Here is a 10479-nt window from a genome sequence, read left to right as displayed (position 1 = left end):
TACAAATGTAGATGCATTTATCATCTGCTTGCTTAAATGTCTGTTTTCTTTACCTTGAGCTCCCTAAGGTCAAGGACATTGCATGGCACATTGCAGCTTATCAATAAATATTGTAAACTAATGAAAAATCTTCTCACTTTCCAAGATAATTTTGCTGTTTCCTACAGATTTTTCTATTATATTTATAATACTTTTCAACTAACACTCTTGGCTTTTCTTTTCAAGTCTATTCCAGTTATTATTTGGGTGGTTTGTTATGAGACATATTATGACATTTTAAATCTCTACATCTAAAACTTCATTCTTTTGCTGAGACAAAAATTATCTCTTCCTCTCCTCCTGCCAAATATCACAGCAGATTAAGTGTTTACATGAGGGGAGTTTGTAGTCCAGGATTTCTGCAGCAGCGGGCTTCAAATATTCCAGTCAAATCCTGCCTTTTTTCTGACTCTTCCTGATGAGTGTTATCGTCAAAGCTTCACTCTGGCATCTATTAGTCACTGAGTGCTTATTTTGAGAATGGTTGCTATCATCACTACTCCCTTTACAAAGGTGCCACCTAGTTACTTTTGTTTTGGCGATTATGGGTTAAATACATTCCAGGGGTTAGTCCTGCTTAAGCTTGCTAGCTCTCTATTTTAAATTAATGCACAGTGGGTCATTTCTTACAAGAGTAAAGCTTTCATTAAACAGGAATCTTTCAAAGCACTCATTTTTATTCTTTTCCATAGATGAGAGTCTTCTTTCACCATTAAGTGATGCTTTTCTCCCTCTGCCCTACAAAGCTACACTACAGTGCAGTTAATAATGACTGGTGATTGAAAAGAACTTATACCTTAATCTTAAAATATTGTTCTCTTTTGAGATACATGTTTGACTATCCTTCCCCACTGCCTTGTGATCATCTTTTTAAGTATTTACTTCCAGTCCATCGAATTAATATCACCCTAAAAGACCTGTTCCACTAAGGAGTTTTTAAATGATAAATATCACATATAAGGATCCTGTTTTTTGCTATGGTTTTTAAGTCCAGTAATTCCCTAACAGAGAACTCTGTAATGGATTAATAAATTCATTAGCAGTTACTCAGTAGGAGAAAACATGTGGAACTCTTTTTAAAAAGCTCCTCATTTTATATATAATTACCCTTCAGTCTCCCTCCTAGCATTCATCAATTTAGAAATAGGCCATAGGGTATTTAAAATGCCTTTCCCAATTGGTAAAGAGGAATAGAAGATGGAATTTTGGATTCATAAGCAGAAACTACCTTTTGCAGTAACTACATGTTAAGGACTGGTCAATGTAAGCTGGTCACAGTTAGGAATTCTATCTCACCCATATTTGAATCACCAATATCTAGTATAACTGCAGACCTTCTTTTTCTTTCCCATTCTTCTTTTCCCTTTTTCTTCCCTTCCTCCAGTTGAGACATAGGATTTTGGGGTCTAGGAGAGAGGTAGAGCTGGAAATGTGAGTTTGAAAGCAGTCTGAATATAAATGGTATTTAAGACTATAGACAGGAGGGAGTTACCTAGGGTGAATGTTTAGAGAAGTTAGAGAAGGAGACTTAGAGGAATAGTCAGTAGGATAGAAGCAGGATGTGTTCAAAGAAGCCAAAGGAAGTGACTTAAAAATAGGGGAGGTGGTCAGCTCTGACACATGCTTATAGGAGATAGAATAAAATAAGGAATAATGCTGAGTCTAAACTCATACTGTTCACTGTGCAACAGGCCAATAAATCGAGAGATGAGTTGTTGGGGCAAGGAATAGCAACTTTATTCAGAAAGCCAGCAGACCAAGATGGTGGACTAATGTCCCAAAGAACCATCTCACCTGAGTTAGAATTCAGGTTTGTTTTATACTAAAAGGGAAAGGGGTGTGGTAGATTGTTGCAAACTTCTTGGTGCCAGAATCCTTTGCTGTTGCATCTGTCCATGTAAGTCCTGTCACAGTGTTCCTATAAACCTCCAACAAGACAAATGTTATACTCAATTCTGCAACTTTATATCTCTAGATGAATGGAAAAGTGTTATACCTTTAAAGGTCAACACCTTGAGAATGGGCTATCCTGTGTATTTCAGGCTATAAGCAACATTATTTTAGTGATTAACTTGCAACAAAAACAGTATAATACAAAGGTTAAAGTAAAAGAAATAGATCCAATATGGAGTCAGATTTGTCTTTCCCTGTTACAATAAGACTTATAAGGAATAAACTTAAGTTTGACAAGGTGATTACAACTGTAATTAGAGTGCTTGGGACAAAGGCCTGATGGGAGTGGGATGAAAAAAATTAGAAATGAGGAATAAAGATGATGACTTTAGACACTTCTTTCAAGAGATGTGATTTTATTTAAAATTTTTTTTTTAATATTTATTTTATTTACTTATTTATTATTTTTGGCTCTGTTGGGTCTTAGTCGTGACACACAGGATCTTCATGCAGCACATGGGCTCTTCGTTCTGGTGCGCAGGCTTCTGTCTAGTTGTGGCATGCGGGTTTTCCCTTCTCTTGTGGCGCGGGCTCTAGAGTGCATGGGCTCTGTAGTTGCGGCACGTGGGCTCTCTCGTTGAGGCGCTAGAGCTCAGTAGTTGTGGCACGTGGGCTTAGTTGCCCCGTGGCATGTGGGATCTTAGTTCCCCAACCAGGGATCGAACCCTCGTCCCCTGCATTGGAAGGCGGATTCTTTACCACTGGACCACCAGGAGGTCCCCCAAGAGATGTGATTTTAAAGGGAAGCAGAGAGGTGAAGAATAGCTGGAAATTTTAAATTATAAGGGGCATATTTTAAATAGTGGACGATTTAAAAACTCATTTATAAGCCAGTATGAATAATACAGCATAGAGAAAGTGAGAAATAGATGATGCGGGTAGAGGGGAAATAATTTCAGGAATAAAATTACTGTGTGGGTGAGCATAGGATCCATAGCACAGTTTGATCAGTCGGGCTGAGCTGCGTGAGCTTCTTCCATTTTAACATCAATGGAAACAGTGTTTACATGAAGGTGCATATTTTAGATTGGTAATGGGAAGGTGAGGTAGGGCTCATCTGATAATTTCTGTTTTCTCAATGAAATATGGGCAAGGTGAAGTGTTTGGCATGGGGTCAAAATGTTTTAAGGAAAAAAGAGAAGCCATAAAATAGTCGTTTAGGAGAGTGGAGACTAGAATTTGCGACATATATCTGGTTTCAACATTGGTTCACCAGAGGAAAATGTGCAAACCTGTTTTAAGCACACTTGTCTCTGAGAGCCCACACTTGGTTACTTATCAAGCACCATGTCTTCAAAGATAGGCTATATCACTTTGGCTCTCACTCACTGTCATTTTCCACTCTGATTCAGACACCTAGAATTTTCTTTTATCTTGCTCTTCAGCTCATTCATGCGTTTAAAAACATTTTTTCAAATTATATTTTATTTTGCATTTCTATGTGTTTTGTGTAGGAGGAGAGTTTTCCAAATGTTTTCAAGGGATATGGAAGTAGAACTTCTACTTCTCTGAATTTGTTTCATCATTTATGAAATGGGAGTAATATCTACTTGCAGAATTGTAGTTAACTATTAGAAATGATATGTATAAAATATTGGCCCATAAAAGACAATCAATAAATAATAGTTGTAATTATTATTACCACTAAATATTATTTTGTCTAAAGAATAAAAAGACCTTGCTTCTACCCTGCTTTTTTTCCTAGATAAAGTTAGCTTCTGAAACTCTGAAACTGTATTTTTAAACAAATACTTTTTAAACAATTTTAATGTGCCACAGTGTTTCTAAGTTTCTTATGTATTAGTTTGGTTGGAATATAAGATATCTTACTGAATGATAAATTTTTGTATTTTGAGTTATATAATGTTTTAAGGCCTGGATAATATAATATTTGGGAAAGAATAGACTTTAAATAGGAAATGTATTTTCTTATGAGACTTTATTCCTATTACACAAGAAAAAAATTATATTAAAAATATAATTTGAAAAACACAGTAGTAACAATGAGGATAAAACGTGGAGTAAAAAAGCCAACATATAACTTGAAAGGGATTTTTGAAAACTGTCACAATATTATCCATATCCTCTTTGTCTACCAAAATATTACTGAAGACTACAATGTATTGAAGTTAAAGCATTATATCAATTTGAGTAACTAATACTAAGAAATGCTAATCATATAATTTTAGTGTCAGTCTGGGTTTTTTTTTTCCCAAATTAGAACAGCCATTACTACACTTGGTGTTCTCTAAAGGAATATAAATACTACCAAAATCAATGTTCAATGCTTAAAGGAGAAATATGAGACACTGACATAGTGAATCTTTATTCCATATCTTCTTCCATGTTGCTCTGGTCTAGGACATGCATTTCTGTTTCAGGTAATAACCCATATTCATTCAGGAAAGATTCCACATCCCCAGTAAAAAATTCTTCGGCAAACTGTTCAGCAACACTAATGAAATTGCTTATGAGTTCCCCACCTTTGTAGACGAGCAGTGTGGGGAGTACATCTGAGGAAAAGCGGTCCCCAGCACCTGTATTAGAAGCTTTTATTTTACAAAACTTGACCGTAGGGTATTCGGCTGCAAGGCATATTAAGCTACTGTTTAGAGCATCACAGCCCTTAATACCATCTTCATAAATGTGAACAATGATTGTGATTGTTTTCTGCTCCTTTTCAATGGTTTCCAGGAATTGCTCCCCAGATTCCAGCTCATAGACAAACCCATATCTAGGCCCGAAACTCAGCTTCTGGTGCATATCCTGCATACACTGCCTACGGTATTTACGAAGGCAATTTTCATCTTCTTTTTCTCTGTGGATTAGCTCATATTCTTGAACGCTCATCTGGAAATAGATGAAAGAAATGATAGAGATCATTCAGTCAGAAATTTATATTCCTTATAATACCGAACCCATTCTCAACTTAAAGAGTTTGCATTGGCTGTCCCCCCTACCTCCTGAGATGGCCTTCTCCTTCACCTCATTTGTTCAAATATCACCTTCTTTGATTATTCTACCTAAAAGTGTCCCTGCCCCATGTTCTTTATGCTGGTTTATTTTTCTTCGTAGCAATAAACATTACTTGATATTATAGTATATGTTTCATTGTTTAATATTAGTTTTTCTAACTTTTATGCTGTATGGGGGCAGAATTTAGTGTCTGGCACATAATAGGGGTTCAGTAATTATTTCATGACTAAATACATGCATAAGTATTGCTAAATATAGTTGAGCTATGAGATGGTCATGAAATGTGCCACTTTGGGTGAAAAAAATCCAGCAAGGTCTACTCTAGAGTGACTTTCGTAAAAGTGTATACACATGCTCATACACGCACAAGTGCCTGTACATGCACTTAAATGTGTTTCCAACAAATGCCTTTGGACATTATTGTCTCCTCCACAAAAGTTGTGAAAAAGATTTTTTCTTATCACTTACTAATTTTTTTGGAATATGTAGGATGGAATTTAAGAAAGACAACTTTTACTACTATTTGGAGTTCATCAGATTAGCCAAAAGACCAGCAGCATCACCATTACCTGAGAAGTCCTGGGAAATGCAAATTTGGGGATGCCACCCCAGATCTACTGAATCAGACTCTGTGTGAGCCTCAGTGAGACATGTTTAAACAAGCCCTCTAGGTGATTCATATGCACTGGTTTAGGCTAAAATGAGAAAAGACCTAACTTCTATCTTCCAAGACAGCTATTTTTCACTGAAGCTGGAATATAAAATTACCTGCAGAGCCTTTCTTAATAGCGATGTCATTATTAACTTAGTCAATAGAATGTTAAACACCCTTTCCCTTCACATACACACACACACACAAGATATAAAGGAGTGATGATGGGACATAGTGTGACTAAGAGATGTGGAGCAGCCCAGAACCAGGGAAGTTGGACGACTCCCAAATTTATGGAAAATCTACTATGTCTTAGACAATTTACATAGATTATTTTTCTTAATCTTCACAATAAACATATCAGGTAGTTTTTTTACAGAAGATACTGAGATTAAGTGGAAGTATTTGGTGCTTTCATTATTTCCTTTTCTTGTTTCTTCCTCCTATATTTGTTTTTCTAATGGCCTCATTCTTATTATTGTTTTCTGCTTTAAAATTATCATTCCAACTTAATTTGTTTTAATCCTAAACATTGTTAAATGTTTTATATAATTTTTAAGTTGCTACCATAGTTCTGCTAATTTAACAGGCTGAACCACAAAATACTGATTTACATATGCATTTGAGCATTCTTATGAGAACTTGTTCCATTCACATCTTCAGGCAAATAGATATTTAGGCATTCAGATACATTTCTAAAGCTTAACCTTAATACAATATTTTTAATCATTATAATGTCTCACATATTTATAGCATTTTACATGTTTCAAAATACGTTCTCATTTATTTTCTCTTTAAAACAAGTGAAGGAGGTATTGTTATAGTTCCTCAGATAGGAAAATTTAATTGTCTCATCCACATCACATAGTGACTCAGTGAAGGAACCAAAATCTGAAAACGAGATCTTTTTTTTTTTTCCACTTCCCTCACAAACATTATATTGCATTAATTTTTTTTTTTTTGGCTGCGCCAGGTTTTAGTTGCAGCATGAGGACTTCTTAGTTGCAGCATCCATGGGGGATCTAGTTCCCTGAACCCAGGCCCCCTGCATTGGGGGCACAGTCTTACCCACTGGACCACTAGGGAAGTCCCTGAAAATGAGATCTTAGATTTGAAGATTTTTTACAAGGGCCAGAAGCCTAGAACCAAGAATATTTCTGATGCAGAGACTGTCTGTTGAGAATCAATATACAACAATCAATATACAACAACTCATATATACTGGTTTGGAGATAAATAAACCACTAAACTGATTTTTCCCCACAATGAAAATCACCTTATGGTTTCTTTTAGTATTTCTTTAGTATTGCTGTTGTTTTTATATAAATAATATGTGCTAATTATAAAGATTCAAAACTGAACTAAAAGCTAAAGGAAGGAAGTAATAAATACTGAAATTTTACCACTCTGATACTCTAAGATAATCTCCATCAAGATTTTATAGATCATCTTTTCATATTTCACTTTTTTATGTATGTATGACATACACATTATATAATAAGAAATAAGTGAGAATTTTAAAAAATGCTGCTCTTAAAAAAATTATGGATATTTTTTTTCATAGTGTGGCTTATTCTGCTTACCTTCTTCCTCCTCCTCGGAAAGGAGGTTGAGAACTGTCAACCAATCCCACCCTTCCAATTAACCAATATTGTCAATTTGGTGAGTGTCTTTCCATACTTTTCTACATACATGCTCATATAATCATAAACATAATCATAAGCATAAACACATATACAGTGTTTGTTTTCCATTGCTCTAGAGAATGGGATCACATAACTTAAAATTCTCTGTATCTTACTTTCTCATGTTGTGGAACTACCTCTAAGTCAACTCATGTATTTGTAACTCATTCTTTTAACAGTTGCCATGTATTTCTTAGTATGGGATGACTTTATAGGCATAGGCGTTTACTGCATTTCCTTTTTTTTTTTGCTAATACAAACAATACTATAATAAAAACACCCTGTAGATTATTTATTTTTGATTTCTTCTTATCTTACCTTTCTGCTGAATCTTTCTTTTGAGTCTTTGTCATCTCCACTCTGAGGAGAAGACATTTGTCTGAGAATCTCCTTCTTACTAGGTGGGAGTGAATTATTATCTTCACTCTCCAATTTAAACTTTCTCCAATCACTTATTACTCCTTTGGGTCCTGGAATAAAATTTAAAACAAATTGTTTTCCTTTTTACTTTCCAAGGACTATTTACACAATTGATATTGCCATGGGAATAGACTTGCTGTCTTCTGTATCAGAAAAATTATCTTATTTGGGCTAGAAATTTCTGACTGCCTTGCTCATAGAAATGTTCTCCCACATTAATCTTGTTAAGTGGGTTTTGACTACGAATCTTTCTATAACATCTGTGTTAATGAAAATACAAATTATGCACTTTGAGCTATTGGAAAAAATTGTGGGTAAAGATATTTAAAAATTAGAGTATAGAGTGGAAACTAGAATTTTAGAAAAATAGTACTGTCATTAAATAAGAAAGAAACTTCAGCAATAAACTAAAATTGGAAGCACACTATTTTTTTTTTGTTTTCGGTACACGGGCCTCTCACTGTTGTGGCCTCTCCCGTTGCGGAGCACAGGCTCCGGACATGCAGGCTCAGCAGCCATGGCTCACGGGCCTAGCCGCTCCGTGGCATGTGGGATCTTCCTGGACCGGGGCACAAACCCGCGTCCCCTGCATCGGCAGGTGGACTCTCAACCACTGCGCCACCAGGGAAGACCTGGAAGCACACTATTAACAAAGGAAAATAGAATTTGGGGGGAAACAGATTGAAATGTTATCAAGATCCAGAGAACAATAATGACAATAGCACTTAAAAGACAAGCAGTAAGAGCGAGGCCTGACTTCAATTAAAACTAAAATGGCTTTAAGAAACTTATTATATAACCATTCAATTCTTTCTAAGATCCTAAGAATCTTTTTACAAATATAGAAAAGATGGAATTTGCAGATTTAAGAATATTAATTAAATCAAGGATGATCTAACTGAAGTTCTGATGTTCAGTTGCCCTGATAAATAATAACAGTGTTTGGAAGAAGGTCTAAATTCTTGAAAATATGGAGTTTTAAATATCCTTCACTAAAACTTAACCATATCCATACTTTAATATTGTATTACGTATGTAGATGTATTCTCTCTCCCATATATTTCCTAATAATTTTTATTTATATAATAATAATATACAATTTTAATATAAATTTATTTATATTATGTTCAGACAATCGATTTTTTTTACTTACTTGCATAGTCTTCATTTTCCAGATGTGTCTTCTGCATATACAAAATATGCATGTGTATAGCATGCGTTTATGTGTGAAGAAAAGAGAATCCCTTTTTTTCCTCTTTTTTTACAAATGGTAGTATATTATGCACACTTCTGTTCACTTTTCTTTTTTTACTTCATAATATATCTTAGAGATTTTTTTCACATATATACATAAACATCCTTTTTTAAAAATGGAGGCATGGTATTCTACTATGTAGATATTAATTTACTTAGTTTCTTATTGATGTAAATGGTTGCTCCACATTTTTTCTCTGACATATTATTCTGAGTGAAGAACCCTACACATACATTTTTTTCCCTCTCTGTTCAGGTCCACATATAGGTAATGGTACTAAAATTGCTTGGTCAAAAAGCATATATATTTCTAATTTTAATATTGCTAAACTACCTTTAAAGAGGTTGTACCAATTTACACTGCTACCAGTAATGTATGAGTATGCCTCTTTCCAAAGTGTGATATTAAACTTTTTTACTTTTACAAACCATGTGAAAAAAACGTATTTCACTATATAGTTCTAACTTTGTAAGTGCCTATAAATTTTTTTTTCTAAATAGTCTATTCTATATTTTGCCCATTTCTCCATTTGGTTGTTGGTTTTATTCTTATTGATCTGTAGAAATTTTAGCATATATTAGGAAATTCACCCTTTGTCAGTTAGTTGCAAATGTTTTTCCTCAATTTGTTAAATTTTTTTTGGATTTTGCTCCTGATGACTTTTACCGGACAGCAGACATTTGCTTCCCCCCTTTCCTCCCTCCCTCCCTCCCTCCCTCCCTCTCTCCCTCCCTTCTTTCCTTCCTTCCTTCCTTCCTTCCTTTCCTCATTTCTATAGCTGAATTTATCAATCTTCCTTTATGGTTTCTTGGTTTTGTGTCATACTTAGAAGGTATTCTAAATACTGCCACTATGAAATTAGTTTCCATGCATTTTTGTTTAGTACTCATATGAATTCATTCAAACTCAAATTGACATCTAATTAAAACTGTTCTAAAAGTATTTGATTTCACATTAATTTATCCAGTCAAATATTTTTTAGATGATTCCACAACCCATTCAAAGGTATTACTTAAATTTCACACTGAATAGTGGCAATAAGAACATTAGAGATCTCCAGATCTAATTTTAATTTTATAATTATTTTTTCCTTTTAACTTTGCTTACCTGTGTGTGTGGCCTGTCCTTCAGAGTCTTCCTCCAAACTTTGCCTTTTGGCTCCTTCCATTTTAGAGATTCAGATTTGATATAATCTATAGGATAAACAAAGAAATAATGACGGCAGATGAATTCTAGGAGAAATATATGTATATATTCTGCTGCCAGGTTCCATGTAAGTTAAGGGTTATCACTAAGTGATGCAGTGTTTAGTTTTCTATCTACCTTGTAAAAGCACATTAATTTAATATTTGTGTCCTTAAAGATATTTGGACCTAAGAATTTTACATAATTTATAGTTTGTCTTTTTTTACTTAAAAAGCCTTCAGCTTGGGTCCATGTACTTAGTAAACATTACTTATTACTGATTTTCTTTTTTATTACTGTTACCAAATTTCATA

General features: G+C 34.5%; 1 protein-coding gene across 1 annotated transcript; it reads right to left on the bottom strand.

Moving 5' to 3' along the window:
- Positions 1–4317: 4317 nt before the first annotated feature.
- On the bottom strand, positions 4318–10148 carry PDC (phosducin). Its single transcript, XM_060142143.1, has 3 exons — positions 10088–10148; positions 7624–7775; positions 4318–4842 (listed from the first exon to the last, which is right to left on the bottom strand). The coding sequence occupies exons 1-3, from the start codon at positions 10146–10148 to the stop codon at positions 4318–4320; spliced, it is 738 nt and encodes a 245-aa protein (XP_059998126.1).
- Between the last annotated feature and the right edge of the window lie 331 nt (positions 10149–10479).

This window comes from Lagenorhynchus albirostris, chromosome 2 (genome assembly GCF_949774975.1).
Source record: "Lagenorhynchus albirostris chromosome 2, mLagAlb1.1, whole genome shotgun sequence".
In the NCBI taxonomy this organism is placed as follows: domain Eukaryota; kingdom Metazoa; phylum Chordata; class Mammalia; order Artiodactyla; family Delphinidae; genus Lagenorhynchus; species Lagenorhynchus albirostris.
Note: the sequence above shows the minus strand (reverse complement) of the source record. Positions and strands in the feature narration are given on the sequence as shown.